Source organism: Bombus flavifrons, chromosome 8 (assembly GCF_040668555.2).
Source record: "Bombus flavifrons isolate JBK064 chromosome 8, iyBomFlav1_principal, whole genome shotgun sequence".
Taxonomy (NCBI): Eukaryota; Metazoa; Arthropoda; class Insecta; order Hymenoptera; family Apidae; genus Bombus; species Bombus flavifrons.
Window position 1 is genome coordinate 1560973 of NC_138449.1, and position 26102 is coordinate 1587074.

Here is a 26102-nt window from a genome sequence, read left to right on the forward strand (position 1 = left end):
TTATAATTTTCAATTAGTTCCGCGCTAGAAATGGGGTGCGCTAATGTCGCAGCTTCTTGGCGCTTTTCTATGTGCTTAGTAGCAACTGCTAGTAGTCGCTATGCTATATTCTTTTATGTCAAATAAAATTTTTAAATTATTAAGTAAATGTAATTGTTTTAATTGTTTTGTTATAGTTGATTTCTTATTTATCAGATACAATATATTTAGAAAAATAATATAGTAAATATACCATGAAAATAAGAATTATTTATTATTATTCAAATAAAATGGTTTTAAGAACACTTGCATTCAAACTTGTTTGAATTTGTAACAATTTCGGTTGATAAAAAAAAACATTGTGGAATGAATGCATAATATTAAGTTAATTTTTAAAGTATTTTTCTTGTATCTATTTCTACAAACTTTCTTTTAAATGGATAATAAGGTATACAAAAATAAAGTTTCATTGAATTTATGTAAATATTAATGCGTTACTTTCAGGACCTTTTTAACGAATTGATAGCACTTCGACAAATGCAACTCGAACTCCAACGACTTTATACTTTGTTACGTTTAATGAGGGTTGATTTGGAAAAGATTATAGGCAATTTTACTTCATTAAGTGGTAAGTATTTTTTGTTTTCGTTCATCTTCGTTAAACTTTGTTAACACTTTGGTAAAGTACATAAACGGAAATGTCTGTTTTAGGTGAATGAAAAAAGGCATCTTTAAATATATTTATATATATTTGATCTCTGTGTATATATTTAAATAAGTCTGCAAAATGGAAAAGGAAATAATAATATTAGGCACATCATCGTCATCATCTCTGCGAAGAAAATCTTTTGTACTACAAAGTACATTATCACCCAAATTGGTAGAAAACAATGATGAAGCTGAAAGATTGGCTAGACGTCATGAATTAAATGCTTCTACAGCATCAGTAGAAAATTTAAGCACAAATAAAAAACGAAGATCTTTGGGTCTTGGTTTTCTAGCACATATGCCAACACATGAGATAAAGGATCGTATGGCTGAATGTATAAAACTTAATATTGAAAACAAGATTAATGTGAAAAATGCATTTAGTCTTGAAATAATTGACTTCATGTCCTACATGATAAAAAAACAAGATGCCAACATATCTAATTTGCAAGCAGCCAGTACATCTTTAGATGTAAGCACAAAAATCTATGGTTTTCGTGTAGATGGAGTTTATACTGAAATAATGAAAATAGCTAGTGGAATAGATAAGCAACAAAATGATAGCTCAATTGATGAAGTAAGTGGAGAGCTAAATACCGAGCAAGGAGATCAAGTAAAAGATATACGAATACATAAGAAAAAGGGGAAAAAGAAAAACAAACAGAAGATTTTTAGTACGACAGATAGCTTAAAAGGAACTGTAGAAATTATGAAGCCTTCTTTGTGGATAATGGAAAATGAGGATTCACAAACTACAGATGCATTATATCAAGTAATGCTGTCAAATCATGCAAATTCAAACTATTCTTTACATTTATATCATGATGTTATTGTGGATGTTGTAGAACATAAAATAGACAAAAAAGACGCGAAAATAATTATTCCCCAGATGGAAGATTTTTCTAAATTAGAAATATGTCCACCTTTAACCAATTTTGAATTTCAAAATTGGATCAACGATATTGAGAAAGAAACAGAAGAAGAAAAAGAAGAAGATAAAGGTATAAAGTCAAAGAGTGACAATGAAAATGGATTTCAGTTTGATTTAGATGCTAGCTTACCATCTGAGGAAGAAGTGCCTCATGATGATATGAATTATTTAGATATTCAAGATGATGTGGAAAATACAGAGAAATGTGCAGAGGTACAAAAACCAACAGAAAAAATTGTAGACTTCTGTAAAGTTTTATCTAATGTTGGAGTGATTAAAACATCTGAGTATTCCTTCCTTCAGAAAAGTTTGAATATACACTGGGCTGGTCCATCTCATTGGAGAATAAGTAATTTTTCAAAACTATCTGGAAGTAAAATTATCGCCGCTTGTCCACAGAAGCCAGGTAGAAAAAAAAAAGAAATAGAAATATGTTATGACGACAGTATAAAAACAACAGTAGTACCAAAATTTGTTGTAAGTAAAGTTACAAAGTTTGATGCTGCCAATTTAGAGTGGTATGAAGAAAGACTTACATTACCACGAGATATGCATTATGATATTACAAGTGCTGCTAAATTGTACCTTCATGAATTAATACATATAAATATGAAAAAGGATCAATTAGATGCTACTCATGTATCTGATATAGAGAATTATAATTATGATAATGAAAATGATATATCAAATTATTGTCCATATGTCCCTAATGAAGACTATGCATCAAATGAAGACAATAATGATCTTGAAAATAATGATGAAGTTGAAAATGAAGCAGAAACACAAATGATTTTTACTGGAGATAACTTAGTAGCTATTCCTAAATTAACAAATAAGATATCTATTGCATATAGTACACGTGCTAAAAGAATCGATATGCGACAACTAAAAAAATCCATTTGGAAAAGCCTAACTATGTGCAATGATACAGAAAATATAAATACAGAAAATATTGAAAACCGAGAAAAAGAAAGTAGAATGAAAGAAAATAGATGTTTTAGTGAGATTTGTAAAACATTACCAAATTTATTAACAAAAGCCAATATAGAAGTCTTAAGTTTTCCTATTTCTTTTGTATCATTGCTACATTTAGCAAATGAAAAGACACTAAAAATACAGTCTGTTCCAGATATGTCTGATCTTATCATAGAAGCAAGTTAAGTACATATATACTATAATCAACAATAAAATAACAGAATAATATTAAGTCCATAATAAAATGCAAATATTATTTTATATATTGTGATGACGTTATATAAATCATGCATTAAAACAGAGTTTTATTAATATCTAGTTGTGTCTAGTTCTTTCCATTATTCTTTAATTACATTATGATATATATATATATATATGAACGAACAATTTCTAACTTTTGTAAATATAATGTGAATAAATGAAAAATGTAAACAACATAGACAATATGTATATTTATTGTTTTCTTTCTATTTTAATGTCACTTTTTCGGCTCGCTCACGCACTCTATCTTTATATCTTTATGTTAGAATCAATGTATTTTTAAGTCTATAACCTAAGTATTCTCCGAATTCTATCTTTTTATCATCCTCGACAGTATTAAGAAATTATCGTCAATGATTCACATAAAAATTAATGTTTAGATATGATTGTAACAAAGCGATATCTTTTGGTATCTATCGAAAAATGCATTTCACGCCGTTTTTACCGGAACATTTCAAATATGCCGATTGACGATGAAAAATCAAAATGTGCAAAAGATAAAGGAAATGGTCAAAAATCGAGAAAAGAAGCTAATGTTAACATCAAACCTCAATTAAAAAATTATGATTCCTTTTCACCAGATCATAAAGGTGACATAAACGTTTGCATGATTGGAGGCGGCGAATCATTGATGTACGCTGCTGTTCTTCTAAAACAATTTCGTCTTATAAAACGAATACATGTGGTAGATACAAAAGATTTATTGGCTAATGCAATTTTAGATATTAGTCATATTGACACATCACCTCGTGTAAAATATTTTAAAAGAAAACATTTAAAAGAAGCTCTTAAAGAAGTATGTATTTATTTATTAAACAACGAAACAAAATGAGCAGTACGTCTCCAAATACAACACTGACCCAACGTTGATAAAATTGATACGTAGAAATCGATATGATTTACAGATAGATATTATCGCATTGATGGATGAGACAAATGTTAGTATTGATGTAAGTCCCGCAGCACAATTTGAGGCTGCATCGACATACGTGAGCGAAATGGCTGAGCAAATGGTACAATTGAGTTCAGAATCTTTGGTAGCTGTTTTTACTCGACCAGTAACGGCTATACTTCCCATGGTGTCAGAAATTTACAAACTTGCTGGATGGTGGGATCCAGACAGAATTATTGGTTCCACTGCACATGATCGTATGCGAATGGAGGCATTAACCGCGAATCTTCTGGATTTAAATCCTGCTTTCTTATCAGTTCCAATGGTTGGCGGGGCAGATTCAAACACTATTGTTCCCCTTTTGTCGTGTGCTTCTCCAATCAATCGTTTTAACAATGTATGAAAATGTAGTCATTTACATTAAACTGTTATATGTATTTAGGGAGAGAATTTTTTTATGCACATTCTAACACCTTATATTAAAAATTCATGTAGGCGCAACAAGAAATGTTGTTACAATCATTACGTACCGCAGATAAAGAAATGGCAAATATTGAATTTAAAGGTCCAGTGCTGTCTGATGGAGCTGCAGCTGCCAAATTAATCCTTGCGCTTGTCGAAGGACTTAGCGGTTATAAAAATGTTATTTCCTCTGCTTATGTACGATCAAATATTTTGCCGGGATGTCGATACTTCACCAGCCAATTGCAATTCGGCCCAGGCGGCATACAAAAAAATTTTGGACTACCAAAAATGTCTGCTGTGGAAATAGTACTTGTAGAACAGGCAATCCCTTCTATCAATGAATATATCGAAATGGGATCGAAAACAGTACATAATAATAGACATATCACACTGAAAACTGTATAAATTCATCTTTTTTTTTATAAATGATTTTATCTTATATAAAAATTATACAACTCCATGAAGTTAATATCTTTGTTATTAAATGCAAACTAGCTTTTTTTCAGGTAATTTAACAGGAAAGATGCCTAAATTTTTACCATTTACTCTACTGCTTCGTATACAATAAAAGTAATAGGAATGTATCGATTATTATGTGATCGACCATAATACCTCTGTTCTATTTATGTATGTACAATAATATCATGTTTGAAGTTTATACCGTATACATAAAAATTGTACTTCAATATGTGTAGGAAAGATGAAAAATGTTAAAAAGATGCCTTAATTTTTGAGACGTCAAAAATTTTTCTCCTAAACATTATTTTTATCTAAAAGGAACCTATTATATTTTCAAAGTTTCGTCTAAATTAAAGGTCGTTCTCGGAAGAATAGCTGAAATTATTTTTATAAGTATTTATAATATTTTTAGTGATATATAATATTAACATATATTTTATTTATTTCTTTGCATTTCTTTCTTATTGATGCACAAGCCGAGTCGTTATTCTATAACATATACATACAATGTACAGTTGTTCGTATCAGTTTGATTTGTAGTTTCAAACGGAGCGTATCTCGACTGGTGAATAGCCGATAGGAACGAACAGGAAATAACAAGGAACGTAACTTAATACACATTTTAATTGAAAACAATATATTTATGCTCAATTGATTTATTCAACAGAAAGTGACAAGTGAAAAGAAAATTTTTTGATATCTACTAATTTACCGATATATTATTTAAATATTAAATGAACATCCTGTGCCATAAAAGTACTTTTTTATAAAGGTCATGACAAATATGTTAGAAATCATGACACTTATAAATATTGAAACTATAAACATAGAAACAAAACACAAAGTGATTTAAGTTTAAATTTGGATCGATCGGCACCAACGGTTGGTTAAGATGGGAATCTTGTTTAGATTTCTATCAAGATTTGGCGTAAGTCAGTGCATCAACTTTTTATAAGTACATACTATATTATTTTATAAGTAGTACAAATTTATGACTTAAAAGTTTATAACCTTTAATTTTTATAAAGAGGAGATTTAAGCTTTTTAACCTAATTAGAATGAGATTCATAATATTGAATGATTAATCAACATCGATTTGTAATTCATGTAGAATTGTCACGCAATACGAAATTACTATACAATGACATTACATCCATATTATTTAAATTTTGTCACTGTTGAATTAAAAACAGTTGAAAAATTATATACATAAAGATATCTGTAAATATCTTTTAAATAGAAATATATGAGAACCTTTTTTATTAAAATATGGTATAAACGTATGTGTTTCAATAAAAACTACTATATAAAAATATGATATCATACTTCCAAACAAAAGTTTTAATTAAATATGCTATGCATGTAGTTATTTATAAAGTTTCATATTAATTATTATGCCAAGAACATCTTTGGTTCATTGTGCTGAATTCATTTCAATTCAATAATTGAAATTCACCTTTTTTTAAATATGTAAATATGTACACTAAGGGAAAAAGAGAATAAATGTAATGTATATAATGTAATGCTCATAAAGTAAAATAAATACTTCTAGAAAATTGATCTCATATATAAATATGCTAATATTTGTAATATAAATTTATAATGTAAATTACTTTTACATTTCAGAGGAAGAAAACAACAATTGAAATTTTGGAGGATCTTGATGTGGTAAAATATTTATATTCTTTTACTTGTTGATAACTATATTTATGTTGATAACTAGATAAGTAATTAAAAATTCCTTCCTTAACAGAAAATTAAAGAGATAGAAAGATATGGATATAGTACAGAACAAAGACATAAAAAAATTATTGGAACTCTGATATTATATAGTGTGATACTTTATATTACAACAGCATTCATTTTTTACTTCTATTTCTTCCCTGCATCACTATATGATCAAATATTTTATATCATTCCACTGTTAATTTTTCCAATTCTGTAAGTATTCTAATTGTATTTATTTCCTTCACTAAATTATTCAAGAGGTATAACAAAATGTATCTCATTGTCACAGAATATTGCTTACAAAAAGAATGGTAACCTGGTATTATAAATGTAAAATTTCTAAAAATCAAGATAGATTAATCTATATGCAATCTGAAAAAAAGAAAATTCTGGATGAAGTTGCAGAGATTGAAACATATAAAAAAGCTAAAGAAATTCTGTTAAAGTTTGCGCCTGATCAACTAAAAATGACTCCAGTAAGTGCATTGATTATAGTATTAATATAATTTTCTTTATTTTAATTCATTTTTCAGTTGTCTATAATATACAGCTTTATATCTCAAACAATTAGTTATATGAAAACAGTTTGAAAAGGAAGGCAATGCATCTATTAAAAGAATCTTTCATTTTAGCCTGCAATAGAAATTCCTGAACAATCTAGTACACCACAATATATAAAATCTGCTAGATCTCCTTTTGGGGAACTGAGAAAGCGTGTAACAATAAGTCAAAATCAAGCACTAAATGCGCAAAGCTGTGTATCTTCTAACACTGGCCCTGTCCCAGCTAGCACAACTCCTGTTCGCAATTTACCAAATACTCCTCTTCAGAGTAGTGATAAACTAGTCGATACTCCAAATCAGAATCATAGTTAGTATCTTGTGGATTACAGTTAATAACTTTTATTTTTTTATTTCATTTGTATTTTATTATCTTTTATTGTAAATTTATCAAAGCAAAATCTTACATAATAGGGTCTCCTTTATTATGTTCATCAATCTTACCACGTCCAATATTATCGCCGCAAAGGACTAATTTGGATCGAATAATTGATTATCTCATTGGGGATGGTCCATCTAATCGATATGCATTAATTTGTCGAGGTTGTGAGTTGCACAATGGAATGGCTCTCAAAGAGGAATTTGAATATTTTGGTAAACATTTGTTATAATCTGCCAGCCAGAATTATATATAAAAATTTAATTATAATAATAAATATTCAAAATATATGTATTTTTATTTTGTAGGATTTAGATGTTGTTACTGCAATTTTTGGAATCCTGCAAGGAAACAGAAGCCATCTGCTCCAAAACTAGAATACAATATTACACTTAATAATCCATCTTTAAACAATTCTGAACATTTATCAGCTAACACCAGTACAGAACATTTGGAAGATGAACAAACTGAATCAAAGGGTACGTCTGATTCAGGTTTGAAAGGAAAATAAATACGTGATCTTACGAGTATACCTTACTATGATCTTATTGATTTAAAAAAAATAATCTGAGTCAAGAAAAAAATTATTTTTAAATTTAGATATGAAAGCAGTTGAAAGATCTACAGAAACGTTGAAAGAGATTGAATCTGTTACTAATACTAAACCAGAAAAAAATACGTGTGGTAAGGAACTCAATAGAGTTAATAACAATTAAACATATTTATAACTCAATATTTTTTCTAAAGGAAATAATTGCAATTATGTAGATTAACTAGATACTGCGGAATCGGAACGAAAAAAGTACATAATCGTGAAGAAAGGATAGAAAAAATAGATATCGATGAATTTCCACCTTAAAAAAAATATGTAGAAGTAATTTCCATTGCAAAACTGTTATAAAATATGCGTACTACAATATGTGTATACTATAAACATATATTATAGTTTTCATTATACTATACATGGAGATATACACACATACATATAAATGTACGGATATACATACATGTAAATATTTCCCTTTTTAATAAACTTTTTATATTCTTTTTAATATTTATTCGTGTTTAATATTCTTGAAATTATTTTCGAAATGAATTCCGTAAAATGCGATGTTTTCTCTTTGATTTGCGTAGCCAATTGCGGGTGCTGATTTAACAAAATGTCTGCTTGCGTTTTGTGTTCTTAAAAGTACAAAACTATGCTCATTCGAGTACACGTGTGAATTGGTCTCAGTTTACATGGTAAAAATAGTGCTCGGTCGTCGACGGATTATCGTTCGAGGTAAATCTAACGATTTTTTCGGCATCGTTCTGTAATGATAGTAAAAGAGCGCGAATATCGAGAGACAAGTAACAAACATATCCCTTTGTGTGAATCATATCGCGTGTAATGATTTATTGTCAACGATGAACGTGCGAAATGTTTGTGCTTCGATGATTTTCATGCACGAAATTCATCGTGCTGCATAACGATATAAAACATCGTATAAAAACGCGGATAGACTGAAAATGTGTCACTCACAATTATTGGAACGCAATTAATCTTGTCACGATAGTTAAACATAAATAGCAACGGGAATTGTCGATCGTATCGTTGCAAGTATTTTTCGGCTACCTTCAGTGGGCGCCATAACAACGTCCATTTGTCTGTTACAATCATTGTGTGATAAGTGTTTATTTTTTCCATTTAATTGTTTTATATTTATTAATAACATACAATTTGTTCATCAATTTCATCGTTATTTTATCTACACTTGTGAAGTCGTTCATGTTCATTGAAAGTCATACTACAAACGAGGGTATATTAGGTGGGGCAGATTTTGTTAACCCGGTGTAATACACGTGTGGCCGATTTTTATGGAGAATGATTGTATCAATGTATAAATTATGTTAATATACAGATTCGTTAATATCGTATAAAATTATACTTTTTACAAAAAGAGTAAATGCTGACCATATATATTTTGCAATTTGTTTCAGTTTGTAATGTATAATAAAAAGTGGTAAATGTACATTATTATTTATTTAATGTAATTATTTGTTACAGATCAATAAATATGCCAGAACTAACTGAACTCGACAAAGCTGCAAGCTCTGAACCTACTAAGGTCGAAGCAGCTGCAGCAGGATCTGGAACTGATACAGATTCAGATGATACTATCCCGGAATTGGACGATGCAGGAGCTGGGGGTACTGTTGGTTTCCCAGGGACAACCGTCACTGGTCTTCCCATTGATATGGTTTCTAAAGCAAAACAAAGTCGAGGAGAGAAAAAAGCCAGGAAGCTTATGAGCAAATTGGGATTAAAGCCTGTATGTCAGATGAATGCAATATATCATATACTTTTTTTATATGTATGAATAAATAAATACTTGAAATTGTTTTATTCAGGTGCAAGGAGTTAACAGAGTGACTATTCGTAAATCAAAAAATATTCTCTTTGTAATCAATAAGCCAGATGTGTTAAAGAATCCAGCTTCAGATACTTACATAGTGTTTGGTGAAGCCAAGGTAAAATTCTGGAAATATCTTGAAGTAGTATGTTAGAGAAATAATATCTCAGAGAAGGTGATGATTAGTTTTGTGTTTCGCATATTATGAATTAAAGAAATGTAGAAAAAATTCCTTGGCAGACTGATACGTTTAATAATTGTACATTTTTTCAAATATTATGGTTTTTAATTATTTAACGAAATTATTTGTTTTACAGATTGAGGATCTGAGTCAACAAGCTCAAGTAGCAGCAGCTGAGAAGTTTAAGGAACCACCAGTTATTCCAGCAACTGAAGCTGGCGGTAGTACTACGGTAAGATATTGTATTTGGTTGCTATAAAAAAACTGTAACGCAACATTTCATATTTGATACTAACTTTATCTTTTAACTTTGTATTTTTAAAGGTTGTTGCACCAATACAGGAAGAATCAGAAGAAGAAGTAGACGAAACGGGTGTCGAAGAAAAAGACATTGACCTAGTAATGTGTCAAGCAAATGTGTCTCGAGGGAAGGCTATTAAAGCTCTTAAAAATAATCAGAATGATATTGTTAATGCTATTATGGTAAGTTTACAAACGGAAATACAAAATTTTATAGAACACAATTATGTGATGATTTTACCAACGGTTTCGCATTTATTTTATAATCAGATTTATAATATTGTTGAAAATCTTGGCAGACTGATTAAATCTGTGTATAAAAAAAAAAAACGATTTCATCTATATCATTTGAAAACTTATACTTCGTTTTTTGTTGGTTTCAGGAATTGACAATGTGATGAAGCTACTTTGCAGTAGGGTATGCTACGTCGTAGCTATCATTGTGACATCATCTTATTTTATCACTACGTCATCAGGAAAGAACATCATCCTTTTTTTCTCTCATTACACGTTGAAAGGATTAAGCTCGAATACTAAGAGGCATGGAGACCGTGATGTTTGTCTCAAAAGAATTCACATGTATATACATAATTCATATGAAAAAAAAATAAATACACTAAGGACACTATGTTGTTTGCGTGTTATTTCACAAGTTTACGATACGAAATTAAAGAAAAATCGAAGTAGACTTCGTTGACATCGTTACATAACGCTGGAATCATCGGTGCGCGAAATAATGGCGCGTGAACATTATTGATTATCAGCATTGCGATGCGGTAAGACAATGGTGGTAATAAAGATTTATTTCTCACTTCTATTTTATCGACAGATGGTTAAATGTCAAAAAATTTCAGATTCGAGGAAATATGAATAGATGGCAGTGCATGACATATTCCACGAATTACAGATATTCACAACCTTTTCAAATAATTCTTCTGATCATCTAAAATATGTATATATATGAAAATATACAATTTTAATAATTAAATATTAAATAGCGAAACTGTGAAGAAATAGCAAAGTTAAATATATTTTACCTTATCAAAATTGCAATATCCTATTTCATATAAAAAGACTATTAGTTTTTTTCTAAAAATTTCATCAAGCGAGAATAAACGATATAAGTACATACATCGAAAGTATAACTAAGGACGTCATTTTTATTTTCTTTAAACACTTGTTTCGTGTATACTCCAGTTTCATCAGTCGGAGATAAGTAATGTTGGGAATGATAGCTATTCGCGATGGCTGTGCTCGACGAAAGTTTCATAAGCCGTTTCGTGCACATGTCGCGGCGCGCATCGCATCGCCGAGGGCTGGAAAAAAGCTGCGATATTAGAGCGTGGACGTGCACCATTCTCTCTATCCGGCCGGGAATCTGCTAATATTTGAGATTTCGGTCTCGTATATGACGCTACCTACGGTGACATCTGGCACGGATCTTAAGACGCTTTATTGCCGACAAGAAGCGTTTGCAATATTGTCACGTAATAAAGGGACACCGCGAGGGAAACACCTGCGGGACACGAGTAATCGAATTTCCATTCGGTCCGCCATTGGATCTTTCCAGCGTTGCGTAAAACGGTTATAGATCGTTTTATAAGAATGACACGCCTTACCAAATGAAAAATGGCAATCCTTTAGTAATTTTGAATTTAACTTCTTGTTTTATGATATTGTGTGGAGATTTGTGATATTTGTGGACCAAAATTGAAAAATTTGTCGTCGTGTTCGTAGTATGAATTATAGGTTAAGGTTAACTAATAACATGGATTGATTGATCAAATAAAACCAATTTAGCGGATGTGAGAGATAGGACAACAATAATATGTATATACTACGAACTTTGTAAGTTTTAAATGTTATTGTACACAGCGCAATTATTAATTAAAATTTAGCAGCTATCCATTTGAAAGTATACGTTTATTGGATCTGACGTTACAAATATTACAAATTTTGACATACAATTTTCGATGTTGTCTAGTTTCCTATACTTTATAACACTTTAGAACGCTAACAAAGTATAACCTTATAACACCGTGAACAAATGAAATCATTCCGTGTCTCACGCGGTTACAAATTAGATTTTATAGTAGATAAATAAACATATAATATTCTACTGCAGCAAAAAAGCGAAATTCTGCAAAATTTTATGTCAATTCATGTAAATGATGAATCTTTTTATCGCTTATTTTTTATTATATAGTCGAAGAAGCTGCGAAACATAGTGAAGGATTCGACGTTTGCGAATGGAAAGACGTGTCACAGGAAGGAATAAAAGAATAGTGAAGAAGGAAAAAGAGGATTGCGATCAAAGAGAGGAAGGGTAGAAGTGGTTGGCAGCCGATCCGTCTCCGACATGTCTGATTGTTCCCTTAACGATCGGCTGACAGCGAAGACGTATGTCGGTGCCATCAGATAATGCGACCGGCGTTGATGTGTACGCGGCCCATGGTACGCGTAAGCGTTTTGTAAACGCTTCGCACGTCTCCATGGTGGCGTTTGTTCAGCGACATCTTCATAACGTTCTGGACAAAAAGACTGTCATGTCGCGTCGCGTCGTTGCGTCATGGCCCACGAACATCGATTCAATCGATCCAAAAATTCTCGTATCTGATGTTCCACCTTTTTATCTTTTTAATTATTCAACGTTCATCATCAATATTCTTATTGAACAAAATTTTTTCAAGTTCTTTAAGATCTATTTGATCTTGGTCGAATAATATGAAATAATATGAAAATCTTTGGGTTACAGGTTCGTGTTTGACGGAAAAGAGCAATTTTGAGACACGTTTTATTCCATGCTGATGACGAGAAAAATCGAATGGTGTAACTTTTATAGAAATTTAATAAGAAGACGATTATTTAATTGCGTCCTTCTAGCTTGTTCTTGATCACTTTTTTAAAAATAAGTTAAGTAAGTTATTCAACCACCGGTATAATTATACTTTTTTCTAACTTGTAATTTAACTTGATTTTTTATATTTTACTTATTTTACACTATTTATTTATATTATAGTATCTATTCGTAGCCTATTTCATATTTTATATCTTGTTCGACAGTTCGCGGAGAGACACGATCTCGAGGAAGCGCGTCAACAGGAGTCGTAAATTCTCGTTACGATTATACAATCGATGCCACGAAATGATCGATCCCCTATTTCATTTAGGATAATAGAGGTGGTTAGATTGATTATAACATTGATTAACAAATTACAATTTACACTTTATTTCAACAACTTGTGGACATAAAAAGTTATGCTCGCTGCGTATAGATATAGGTTAAGCAGATGACTGATCTAAAGTAGATATAGATAGTGAAGAGATGTTGACTGATCTGAAGATGATGAATCAGTGAAGTTCGGTGACGATGCTGTCGCAGAGGAAAACTATTGCTGGGTGTTGGTCGCCCCACCACCGATCGGGTGCGGGTGGAAATGACCGTTGAACATGGGAAAAAGCCGACTTTCCCATTTTTTACCTGATGGAGCAATAGCCATAAGGAACCTCTTGAGTTGAAGGTGTTTTATACCAATTAACGGCCTTAACGGTAAAATTGAAAAGCTTAGGTTTATGACAGTTCCTTATGATTATTACGGTCCTACTAATTATATTTGCACAGCGAGTGGTCGCGTTGACAGAGGGATGAATTCTGATTGATGTAAAGAGTCACCGGACGTAACATATCTACTATTCTGATATTTCGTTTCGAGTATGAAGAAATTCTTTGCAATTATTTAGTGCGCTGCACAGAAACATACTTTTTACATGCCGTGATGGAACGGAAGATCGAAGTGGTACAGAAAATATTACAAAATAGAAGGAATGTATCGAGAAATATTAGTTTGTCCGAAAAGTGTCTTTCTTTTATAGCCACGTCTTTTACAACGATGCATCTTTATAGAAACATGAAACCTACTCTGTCGAAAGTTGTGATCTTTATCTTGATAGAACAAAATGGATCATACGTAATTCGATAAAATAATATAAAACGGAAAATGTTGTGCATCCATTATTTCCTTATAAAACGAAAGAAACTTTTTGAACGACCTAATACATTGCCTCGTAGATTGGAAGCTAATCTTTGCAGAGCCTGGGATACTCGTGGTCTTCCAAAGCGCACAAAGATAAGCCGCTCTTCAAACATGTGCGCGTTTCTTGTACTTCTGCAATACCACGCTGCTTCATCGCTACCATATCAAAAGAACGTTCGAATAAAATTGTCTCCTACTCGCTTACTTCGTTAACTAAATAAAAATTCATTGGTGCTGAAACGTGATCACATACTACGAAAGGTTAAAGTTAAATCTTAAACTATCTAGAATCGTTAATCTTCAGAATAATGTGTAATAGATGGTTGTTTTTAAAGTGGTTTCCAGTTTTTCTAGATACTAATAGGCGTTCTATTATACGATTAAGTTACCTAAATGCTGCACGCGAATTCATTTGCAATGATGCACGGTTCCAGTCGATGAACCCTTGTTGAACTTTCTGTTCGTGTACAGTGTTCACGCGCCATCGTCGTGTTTAACAAGCCGTTGACGAGTCGTATGAACACGTTTCCCTTCGACGAACGTGCACGTGTTCCCTGGGATCCTGGTGCTGGCGTGCGAGTTTGACGCACCACTTTTAAAACGGATTGACGCGCGTCGGTTTCCCGCTAATGGCAGGGTTCGCATAAACGCACAGACACACCGCGATAAGGCCAATTTGACGGATCGTTTCGCGTAGCCGACGAGCTGCCACCATGTTGTTTGTCTGTGAATATGAGACGATATGACGAATCCAAATAGACGGCCGAGAAATGGAAAGTTAGAATTTTCTGACGGTTGTTGTCGTTTGAAGACATCGGAAATATAATCGCGCGTTATGCAATCAGATTATGTCCTTTGCGAAATGTCAAAGTACCAGAAGTACCGCGTATTAAGGAAGAAAGTAACTGTAAAACCAGCTTAAGATTTTTCATACTCGTACAAATACAAGGTGCAAGAGATAAAATCAGATTTAGCAGTGTGTAAGCAAAAAATAGTTCAAATCTATAAAAATTAGCGTTACAATTTCATTTTATCGTTTCCGGAGTTTGATTTTTCAACAAGAATAAATAATGTCTTCTATGTTCTTCTTTTTTATAGTGAAAACTGTCTATTTTTCTGGAAGAAGGAAAGGATATTTCAAACACAGTATACTTCGTTCCTCTAACCCTTTGCACTCCGAATTTTGTTTCAATTTCGTTAGCAGCAGCTCCAACGTTTTTAAGTGTTTTATTTGAAATTTACTTTAACTAAAAAATAAGACAATTTAAATAAATAAGGTAAGAAAGAAATTCACTTAAATCCCAGTTTTATTCACGCTATTGTTGTATTTTGTAATTTTTAAGTATATGATATATCTTGAAACAATTTCCAGGATGCAATCCTGCTTTTCCTTCGCACGTTTCGGACTCGATAATGGAGCTCCTGAGCTAAAAACTAATGTCGAGTCACATTCGACATAGGAGTGCAAAGCGTTAATACAAAGGTAATTCGTGTTAATATGTAGAAATATATAATGCAACGATATAAAAGGTCAGAGATACAGTGTATTAATGTAATAAATAATATAAATTCTATCCGACGCTATCCGACAACTTTCCATTTATCTAACAAACTTCCATAACTTTTTCATTCAAGCACACGTGACAACAAATGCACGCACGTAGCCTAACAATCATGCACATCGGATACCCGTGAAAGTGCAAGTTACAAACTCAAAAGAAGAACGAAGAAAGTGGAACAGAGGCTCGAGCGGAGAAGAAAAGATCCATCGAGCCATGTGGCAGGCGCAAACGGTGTGAGTAATGGCGTCGACCAATCGCTTCCAGCTCTTAAAACACGAACGCACCTCTTATCCCACTCTCCCTTCCTTTTTTCTTCTTTCTCTTCCTTTTGCATCTCTTTATAGGTACGTCTTTCCTCTTTCGTTTAACCGATGAGACGCGTATAATAACGAGCGAGCTATCATCAACGGGATCATTATCATCGATCGATCCACGGCCTTCGCGTTCCCCCTTCTTCTTCACCCTCTTTTGTGTCTCTCTTTCGCTACCTTTCTTTCGTTTCTCTTTCCTTATCGTCGATACAGGATAAACGCATATGTAGAGAGGAAACAGGCGAACGGCCACGCACACACAGCATGGCAGAAGGAGTTTAATCACGAAATTATAGCGACCGCGTAACCTCGGTGTCCATGAAGACGTAATATTTTTCGGCCGGTACGAAACGATTGTTTACAGCCATCGGGTATCTTCAGCGAGGGTCTGGTGATTTCGCGGCCACGAAAAACGAACGAGCACGCGTGGCGTTGGCCGATTTTCTGCGCCCTCTTCGCTCGACCCTCTGGGCCAGATGCTCGGCGCGCTCGAATTAAGCAATGAAATTATCGTACGCGCCGCACCACGGCTTCGCTCCATATTTACTGCGCCTCGAAAACGCTTGATAAATATTAATACCGATCCCGACAGAGATTGAAACCGCCGCGAACACTTGAATCGCCTCTCGTTCCCTATTATCGTTGCTGTGTGTTCGCTTCGTATCGTGTTCCTTCGCCTGTGTGTTCTTCAAGCGTGGTACGAATGCGCGTTGAAATTGATAAGCAAGAGGGAAGAAGATACCGACTGTTCTCGATTAGGGTAAGTATAGTTCTAGATATCAATATGATATGTATCAATATGATACAGTGGAAATTTGGTTATACGAGTTTTGTTTAACAGAATGCTATTTTATGTATTGTAATATTCGAGTAATTATTGTTGCGTAATCGTGCGCGTTTGTTAAGCTCTTTCATCTCTGTCTATGCGTTTTTACTAAGCCAATGATCGTTCGCAGGTTACTCGATATGTATGAATTGTATGTGAATGTATGTATGTATGTATTTGATGTATGAATTGTAAATGTGAGTTGAAGCTTGGACGTTTAAAATTGTTTGTGTGAATTTTCAGGTAAAAATATCCAGGCAATTGGCATTAGGAGCGGTTTTCTATAGAAACCTAGAAGAGAATTCAATTGTCCGCATGTATAAACAGATTCCTCTAGGCTGAGATCACTTATCCGAACGTGAACTTGTGTGAAAGTAGTGTGGAAGATCAGTGAACTGCTACTATTCTACGAACTGTCTGTTATTCAATGGGTTTAGATAAATGGAATACTATCTTAGCTGCAGAATATCGAACGATACTGTGATTACAATATAAACGAAGGAATAAATCATTTTAATCACTATGGTTTACACCGAAGTACTAGGAACAAATGGGATTTTTAACGAAGGTTTCACGCGACTCAACTTCTTATTTAGAAACTTGCAATCCGAAATGCATTACGGTTGTGGAGTACTTAGTTTTGGACCGAGAACGTTTCGTTGCGCTTAATTCGATCGTTACACGCGAACGTTCCATTGCCGTGGTCTTAATTGCGTTATTGAATAAAGTTCTTTGTGAAAACGGGGACAACTGACCGGTACAAGGAGGTAAGAAGCATCGGTAGGACTTCGCATAAATGGCTACCAACGATTCACTGCTAATACTTTAATCGTGCTTTCTTAATAACAAGAACATTTCAACCAGACCATTTTCAAAACCATTTTATTCAACTTTATACCATATACAAGAAAACAATATCAGAGAACGTATTTTATTTACCAACTTCCCTTTTTAACACATTATGGTCTCTATTATAGGTATCTCAATTTTGTATTATGGTCTTTTGAATTTTCGTCTTCAAATTTTATCATTGTTTTAACAAGCAACGTTGTTTTTATCGTTTTAAGAAATACTTTAGCATGCTTATACTTAACCATTCCATACTCGATGTTATGTATATTTTTATAGATTATTAGTTAACTAAATGATAAAAGTATCTGTTTTTAATGAAACTAATTTTAAATTTTAGCGCGTTGTGTCTTTGCAAAACCGTTTTAAAAAGTGTTTCTACCATTAACAATTAAGAGAAAATAATTTTCTTCACAGTCTAAAAGAATCTTTCAAGTGTTTTTAATTGAAAACTAATCCAAATTTAAACCATTTCTCACAAATAGGAAAAACACGATTAAGTGATTGAAATGATCCATTTTAGAACGACTCAAAGAATGCAGTAGGATTGAAAAAAGTATAGAATTAAGAAAGGAAAAAATATTATATGTACTATATACATATATATAAAGCGTTTTGAAGGACAAAACAGGAGCAAAAAATATAAAAGAAGTTTCTGTATCTGTAACAACAACGTCTCAAATTGACCAATGGCTGGACTTCCGTGGATCGAACTCATCAAAAATCTGTCGGTAAGCAGCCGTTTCCTGGTGAGAAACGAGCCGCTGAAACCGCAAACGGTCTTCAGAAATATCGGTTTCCGTTCTCTGGAAGATTTCCCAAACGTTGCTTGAAGAAATATCCTGAATCCATCGGTCGACCAGCAGTAAAGCATAGAATGGGCGTGGAATTAGCGATCCGGCGCAAATGGTGGTGCTTCAATGATTCGGACGTAGCTTGCTTCTTCGCCCGATTATCCCAGAAGTAGCTGTTTTCGCTGGTAATATGGCGACGTCGTGCAAGAACAATAACCTCTCTGATCAGCAGAAACCGCTCCGCGCTCTCCCATTTTGATATTAACGTCGTTCAGCATCGAGAATTTCTTCTTTCGCGGTGTTTACTCCGAACTGGATGATCGATGATCTTGAAGTGAAGAAAGTTGCTACGATTATCCTCTTTCGCTGTTCAGTTCCGTTCATATTGTTCTGTGAACCGACGTTTCTTTCGTTTCCTCGGCTCGAGAAATCGCGTTCACTCACGATGAAATTATAACTATAGAGGTATCGCGGCTGATTATTCTTTTATGATCATAGAGAATTCTTTAATTTTTTGAACTATCGTTTCCTGTATTTGTTGGATGTTCCAAGGCTCCTTGTTTAATATAGTAGCGTATTGATTGGCAACTAAGTGATTGCGTATTTTAAATAAGAAGAAAAATTCAAAATTTTTGCGTAAAAATATAACTTTATTCAATTAGGTATTGTCCGTTTTTGTCGACGACCTTTTGGCATCTTTCGGACAGTTTCATAGTTCCATGTTCATAAAACTTCTGATTTTTGCCAGTAAAAAACTGAATTAAATGTGATTTTACATCATCGGCGTCATTAAAAATTTTACCATAAGGAATTCTGCATGGAACGAAATAAACGGTAATCTGAAGGCGCAAGGTCAGGGCTATATGGTGGATGTGACAACACATCCCAATCTAAGTTCCAGTAATTTTTGGCGAGTGACCAAAGATGTGTGGGGCTTTGCATTATAATGCTGGAAAACAGCACCCTTAAGATTTGCCAATTGTAGCCGCTTTTCTTCAACTGCATCGTTCAGTTTGGCGAGTTGTTGAACGTACACGTTTGAATTAATCGTTTGGTTTCTTGCTAAAGGTTCAAAGTACAGAATTCCTTTATAATCCTACCAAACTGACCGCATAATCTTTTTTTGGTGAATCTCAGATTTTGGTGTCGTCTGGGCTGGTTCATCTTGCATCAGCCACGATCTTTTCCCATTAACGTTGTTATGAACTATCCACTTTTGGTCGCCAGTAATCAGTCGTTTCAGAAATGGATCAATTTCGTTGCGTTTCAGAAGCGAATCGCTGATGCTAATGCGTTGCTTCAAATGAATTTCCTTAAGTTGATGAGGGACCCATAAATCGAGTTTCTTGACATAGCCAAGCTGTTTCAATTTTTTTTCAATGCATGTATGCGATACATTGAGCTTCTCTGCAATCTCACGCGTTGTGCTATGACGATCTGAATCGATAATGGCCTTGATATGGGTCCCATCAACTTCAACTGAACGGCCAGATTGTTGAGCATTTTTCAGTGAAAAATCACCAGAAGGAAATTCGGTAAACCAAGTTTGATATTGCCTTTCTTTCAAGGCTTCATTCCCATATACGGCACATAACTTCTTGTGTGCTTGCGATGCGTTCTTGCCTTTTTGGAAATAATACAATAAAATATGTCTGAAATGCGCGTCTCGTTGATCCATTTTTAAATTGGGATAAAAACGAAACTAAATAACTAATCGATAGAATTTGTTTACTAAATTAAAGGTGGAAGTCCAAATAACAAGAGAACAATATAGATTAGGTGCTTTGAACACGTTGACATAATGTGCTAAGACCACGTATTGACATAATCCGCAATCACTTAGTTGCCCAATAGTTGACAATTGGCGTTAGAACACGATTCGATAGATGGTAGAATTAGCCCTTTCAATTTAACTCTCGAAGCGAAATGAAATTTCGTATGCATTGATCCGTTTGGTTAGGAAAATTTGATACTTTTAATACTTTTTGCTTCTTTGATGAAAAGTGAGAGGTATGAGCGAATTTTAACAGTAAAGTTTCTTACTACAACGTTGTACATATATATGTTAATAATTTATATATGTATATGATGCTATAATGATTTGGTCTGTATAAGTAGGTACTTGTATCATCAAGTTGTCGTATTATTATAACGTCAAATTCGTTGTTAGGAAATCATATCCATTTTATAAAATTTGACATTTTAAAAATTTAATTATTTTTTAATTAATTAGCACAAAGACTATCAAAACATATTATAATCGAAGAAGCGAAATTTTAATTCGATGGCCAAGAACTGCAAAAATCCAGCCAAAGATCGATCGGTTAAAAAAAAAATCTGCCGATCGTCAAATTTGTTACGTTTACAATTTCCTTTCAGAATTAGGGCTATGAGAAAATCGGTCTGCTGTTGCTCGTCGAACAAATTCTTCGGCGTGACGAACGCCGAAGTCATAATATTTAAAGCGACGAACCGATCACGAGACATCGGATTCGACTCGAGTTTTTGGAATGTTACCTGAGGGAAACGTGCGGTTCTTTTAACTGTGCCGCGTGACGAATCGTTCTAGTATCAGTTTCCAGGTTCCATACTTTCTGCGTTAAATATCGCGTGGAACTTTGGACCTGAGGTACCTGTGCACGCTCAGGACGGTTTGCAAGATTTTCTTTGAGATTAGGCGAAAAGGCGGGCTCTACATTTGTTGTTTCGTTTCAACAGCGTCGCCTGATGCTGCACGTGTGTAGTCGAGGATCGTAAACAAAGTGGAAAGACGAGTCGATTATCTCTGGTGAAAATATGCTTCGTAGTATTTTTCAGAGTTAATTCCTTTGCTGTTGACAGCAAGTAACTGGATAAACTCGTTCGTTTCGCAATGATAAAAGACACAATGCGTTCATAAATATATGGCGAGGGAAGTGTCGAACTTTCCTGAGGGCTTCGCCGCCATTACGACGCTTGCGAAGCGGCCTCAAGCGACAGAGGATAATTGTAGCACGGAAGCTTGAACGACAGTGGGAAGTGGGTTCGATATCGATGTATCAATTTGAAATTTCACTGAAAATTTTGATTATTTTAAACACATGAGAAAACTCTAATGAAAATATTCTTCTTTCGATTTCCTGCCTATCGCTGTTGCTCTTAACTGAAAAACTTAATGAATTTTTCATTGGATGACGATAATCCTAATAGCTCTTAACTATATCTACATGGATGTAAAATAAATGTATTTTATTATCGGTCTCTGGTGACCGGAAGTATCGACGAATTAAATAATCAGTCCTCCGTGAGATCCTACAGTAACGAAATTAAAACACTCGTATAAAATAATAAGATAATTCTATAGTTTCCAAAATAAAGCAGGCATTTTCCGACTGTAATCTTTCATGGTTATAGAATAATTTCAGGTCAAACAATTCCATTCCTACGGATCTTTCCATTTAATTCTACGACGTTTTAATCTTAAATCAACAAGAAAGAAGAAAGAAACAAAGTTTTGGTTCAATTTTTGAAATTTAACCCTTGCACCTCTGCACAGTTTACTCGCCCCTTTAAAGTTGCACTTCTTACAATTTCACAAACTCACCCCTGAGAGTAGAGTAAAATCGTGATCAGGTCGAGGGAAAAAAGGCCACGCGATCCGGTGTGTTGTCCGCGCGACAGCTTTGGCCATGCGGCTGAGCGCGGCCGAAGAAGGTAATACGGTCGAGGAGCAAAAGGGCCGAAAGACATCGTCCGTCGAGTAATTACATGCCCCGGGAGAGGCCGGCAATGGGATCCGAGGAACCCGTGCGGTTAGAAGTAGGTGGTTAAGGGTTTAGGTGTGCCGCGGTCTCCGTCAAGCCGAGCGGAGGCGGAAGGGGGCAAAGGTTGTTAGAGGAAGAAGAAACAATACAGAGAGGGAGATAATAACACGAAGGAGAGAAAGAGAAGGAGAAAGAGAACGAGAAATGGAAAGAGAAAGAGAAAGAAGAAGAGAAAGAGGAAGAGAAAGAGAAGCTTTACCTCTATATAGGTTGCCGTGACGTCTCCGTGGTGGGATAGTCGGCGCGAGAGCACTATATTACATCATTGGCGGCCATTTTGGACCACCCAAGTCGCTGTCAGAGCATAAAAAATATGAAGTTCTTTTAGGGCCGCCTTTTTTCCGTGCCGCCAGCGGCGCGGCTCTGCCGGATCGTACCGTAACGCAGAAAGGCGGCGCGAACGCTCGAGAAAGAGAGAGGAGGAAAGGAGGATCACGGAGAAAGGAAGACAGGGAGGAGGTTGTTGGAACGAGGAGAGAACGAGTCTAGTATGGGCTGCAGCGAACACTGGAGGGAAAAGAAAGGGAGGACGAAGAGAGAGAAGGGGGTAGAAGAGGTGGTGAAGAGGTTGCTGAGGAGCTTCTTTATTGGAGAGACAAAGAAGGGAACGCACGAGAGGAAGAAAACGGCCTGGGCTTCGAGAGGAAGATTTAGAAATTGAAGAAACGCGCGGGAAGGTGTCCACCGCGGAATAATAGGGTGCAAGAGGAAAATCGTGGCGGTTGAGGGATGAACAGAATCCCGAGGTACGATCTTCCAAAGGAAAAGTCGAGAAACGTCGACGAAAGGAAGAAGAGTATCAACGATGAAAATATCGGTATATTTCGCTGGAAAACGTGGGAAAGTGATGAAACCAAACAAATTGGGAAACCAACAAATGTAAAAAGAATAGGAAGATTCATCCGTGGAAAATCAATATCGTGGTTGGTTCCGCTTAATCTTAATTTTCCGCTTGTAAAAGATCCGCGATAACTTAACTAGTCGTTCCCGTATGAGAAGCATAACTTGCCGAAGACTATGATAGAAGATAGAGTGAATGGTATGAAAAAGGATGGATGAAAAAGAATTGCGGGAGTGGGACGGCCACGCAAGGGGGTAGAAGAAGGCACGATCGGATAGGTGAAAGGAGAGAAATAAGGGCTCAACGAAGGACGAAGGTGGCGAGAGGCTGCAGGCTCTGTTCGCGAGCAACGTAAAAGAAAGATGTACTTATGTAGTTAAGCCGGCGTTAGATCGTTTCGTCCGCCATCGCCGCTCCGTAGCGCACTTTTTAAGCTCTACGATTACTTATCTCTTTCCTCCGTCCATTCTCTCCCGTTCCAGCGTGATGAATCGCGACTATTCTTCATGCCGCGCGGACGCCCCGCGATTTAGCTTATGAACAATCATTAAAATCACCCTCGAAAAATCGTGGTTCCGCTTAATTTTAGGTTTATGCTTATACTGCAATACTTCAAACTGTGTATTAAATTACTATGATATATTTGTGTGTTTTGAAAGCTTTTTTTAAATTTTGTTTAATAATCAAAATGAAACGAATTCTCGTAGTCGATGAAAGCACCAATTTATATGGTTGTTATGTGAACGAAGCTTACATTAATCCGGCAATCGCTTATCGATTGCACCATCACACGAACGAAATTGAGCTTACAGGGTGTTAAAGGTAACGTTTTCAATTCCAGCTCCCACACCGGAGGCAGTAACGAGCCATCAAGTCTCCCGGTAATCGAATGCCAACTGCGGTCTTGTGTTTGCTCTAACGCCTTCGCGAGAAACATGAAGCTAACTAATCGCTATCTACGCTTACGTGTCTCTGAGGAAATACTACTTTCACTTCTAAATTTATACATATATGTCGTCCAATTGACATTCGTTGCTCGTTTTTTTGTATTTTAATCGAATTTAGAGGCTTTTTCCACGGAACGGCTAGAATCTGGTCGAGAAACGTTAAGACCGATTTTAATCATAAATATGATAATATTTTTAATATTTTTAATATACAACTGTGGATAAAATTATTTACTAAATTATTGAGAGTAGATACTTAATATTGCTAAAAATTACGGGCTCAAAGTGGTGTAAGTCAGTTCATTGTTACTGTTTATAAAACGATGCTCTACGTTTATTGTCATAAAAATTCGTTCTATTTTCCAAGTTATGAAGACGTATTGTAACAGAGGATGAAGTTATAACTTAATGAATTATGAAACTAAATGGATGATATCTGTAAGAGTTGTGATACGTAATTAAATTAAAGTTTATTAAATTTTCTCTTCCATATTTCTGCGGTTCTTAGTTACGTAGCAACCAATTAGACTTTTCCTAGATTTTTCACTTCTTGAAAAATGAGGCTGACTAATGTGTTTGAACATAGTGACTCAGTCGTATTTAGCACTCGACGAGTTAATGACCTAGTCATCCAATAAAATGTTCAAAACTCGAAAGTCATTCGTTTCCTTGAAAATCTTCCCTAATTTATTTTCTCCTTTTTTTCACGAAGAAAAAGAAACTTAGGGGAATATTCATTCCAGATGAAGATAAGTCACGCGGTTATCATGTTCACCATGATGTTTCTTCGTGGTGAAGCGCACAGAAGAACAGAGGGAACGATTATTTTCAAGGCAATAATTCAAGGCCGGTCGGTTAAACGAAATATCTCTTAAAACTCGGCGCAAAGATTAAACGCTAGCACAATTAATCACCATCGACGGTTAAACTCCTCGCGAAAATCGATATATCGCGCGCGCCATCCTCCCCGGTAACCCTTGCGCAAGACGCACGCTCGTGATGGGTGAATTTATTATTGGTAATCGTGAATAACGACTGAGCTCGATGTTTTCGACCTTGAGAAATCAGCCTTCGTAGCAGTGTCGGCTGAACGGCACGCAATAAAAGCGGAAGCTAATTACGTTTATTAAACGTACGAGTCTTAGAGATCGAGTCGTATCTATTAACCGTAAATATCACGGTTATTGGAACGGATTTATACATCTCCTCGATCCTCGTTTCCTCGTTTTGCTATTAGAACACGCGTTTAATCATCTTTTGTTAACTCTGGGTTACTGCAATGATCGTTTTATCCTGAATTAGGTCCTCGTTCTTTTGATATAAATAATCCAGTCTTGTATAGCATGGTTTAAAAGAATAATTATATAACAAAAGATATTTACATGTTATGGTATACATATAATTATAGAGAAATATTTATAGATGTAAATAGAGAAAGTGCTTATATCGGAGTTAATTCAAATATTTTAAGTTTGTACTGGCTCGAAATAAAAATTCGGAAGCTATTCTGTGTTTATGGTGTTTAAAAATGTGACAAATATATTCGTAAATCGTATTTAAAACGTATGTGTGTATAATATATTCTAGTTCATTTAATTTGATTAATGATCATGCGCTGACAAGTAAGATCCTGGTATTCATGTCGAGGATCTTCAAAGTAATTTGGAGAGTACTTTTATCTCGACCTTCGTTATTTATTCATTTCCTGAAATTCATTTGAATATTAAGTGTTTCTCTTACATTTTAACAGAACTCTTAATACCATACTAATGCTTCGTTAATTACAATCTTTCTTCAAACATCTCCTTTTACAGAACTAGCTCAACGTGTCTTTGGCATGGTTACTTTCTTCGGCAGTCCCGTAATTGCGATCCAACTTAGCTCGTTACTAACATTAGTTTGAACACACCCAGAAAATGAGTTC

The 26102-nt window shown here is 34.6% G+C and overlaps 4 protein-coding genes and 2 long non-coding RNA genes across 9 annotated transcripts; 5 read left to right on the forward strand and 1 right to left on the reverse strand.

The window, feature by feature from the left end:
- Nucleotides 1-327: 327 nt before the first annotated feature.
- LOC138182434 (condensin complex subunit 2) lies at nt 328-2927 on the forward strand. Its single transcript, XM_069118269.1, has 3 exons — nt 328-427; nt 484-607; nt 691-2927. Exon 3 carries the CDS (start codon nt 767-769, stop codon nt 2777-2779), a length of 2013 nt encoding a protein of 670 aa, XP_068974370.1. The 5' UTR covers nt 328-427; nt 484-607; nt 691-766; the 3' UTR covers nt 2780-2927.
- Nucleotides 2928-3130: 203 nt separating this feature from the next.
- On the forward strand, nt 3131-5598 carry LOC138182442 (malate dehydrogenase, mitochondrial). Of its 2 annotated transcripts, XR_011173796.1 has the most exons (4): nt 3131-3650; nt 3760-4143; nt 4242-4838; nt 4907-5598. XR_011173796.1 is itself a non-coding variant. In XM_069118305.1 (3 exons), exons 1-3 carry the CDS (start codon nt 3237-3239, stop codon nt 4614-4616), a joined length of 1173 nt encoding a protein of 390 aa, XP_068974406.1. In that variant the 5' UTR covers nt 3131-3236; the 3' UTR covers nt 4617-5598. The 2 variants fall into 2 exon arrangements, 1 of the variants encoding a protein (XP_068974406.1); XM_069118305.1 differs by having other exon boundaries at nt 4242-5598.
- LOC138182450 (uncharacterized) lies at nt 3643-5282 on the reverse strand. The gene is made up of 2 exons (XR_011173799.1): nt 5177-5282; nt 3643-4506 (listed from the first exon to the last, which is right to left on the reverse strand). It is a non-coding gene; the product is annotated as an uncharacterized LOC138182450 (long non-coding RNA).
- Lnpk (zinc-ribbon metal-binding protein lunapark) lies at nt 5227-8353 on the forward strand. Its single transcript, XM_069118308.1, has 9 exons — nt 5227-5598; nt 6297-6338; nt 6424-6611; nt 6688-6874; nt 7031-7268; nt 7373-7552; nt 7646-7831; nt 7938-8021; nt 8106-8353. The coding sequence occupies exons 1-9, from the start codon at nt 5563-5565 to the stop codon at nt 8108-8110; spliced, it is 1146 nt and encodes a 381-aa protein (XP_068974409.1). The 5' UTR covers nt 5227-5562; the 3' UTR covers nt 8111-8353.
- Nucleotides 8354-8485: 132 nt separating this feature from the next.
- Nucleotides 8486-10839, forward strand: Nacalpha (nascent polypeptide associated complex protein alpha subunit). Of its 3 annotated transcripts, none has more exons than XM_069118311.1 (6): nt 8486-8619; nt 9385-9649; nt 9729-9848; nt 10048-10143; nt 10236-10394; nt 10595-10839. In XM_069118311.1, the coding sequence occupies exons 2-6, from the start codon at nt 9395-9397 to the stop codon at nt 10607-10609; spliced, it is 645 nt and encodes a 214-aa protein (XP_068974412.1). In that variant the 5' UTR covers nt 8486-8619; nt 9385-9394; the 3' UTR covers nt 10610-10839. The 3 variants fall into 3 exon arrangements, with proteins under 3 accessions (XP_068974412.1, XP_068974414.1, XP_068974413.1); XM_069118313.1 differs by lacking the exon at nt 8486-8619 and adding an exon at nt 8652-8724; XM_069118312.1 differs by lacking the exon at nt 8486-8619 and adding an exon at nt 8978-9145.
- Nucleotides 10840-14367: 3528 nt separating this feature from the next.
- LOC138182650 (uncharacterized) lies at nt 14368-24559 on the forward strand. Its single transcript, XR_011173842.1, has 4 exons — nt 14368-15522; nt 15618-15728; nt 15881-16038; nt 24073-24559. It is a non-coding gene; the product is annotated as an uncharacterized LOC138182650 (long non-coding RNA).
- The last annotated feature ends 1543 nt before the right edge of the window (nt 24560-26102 follow it).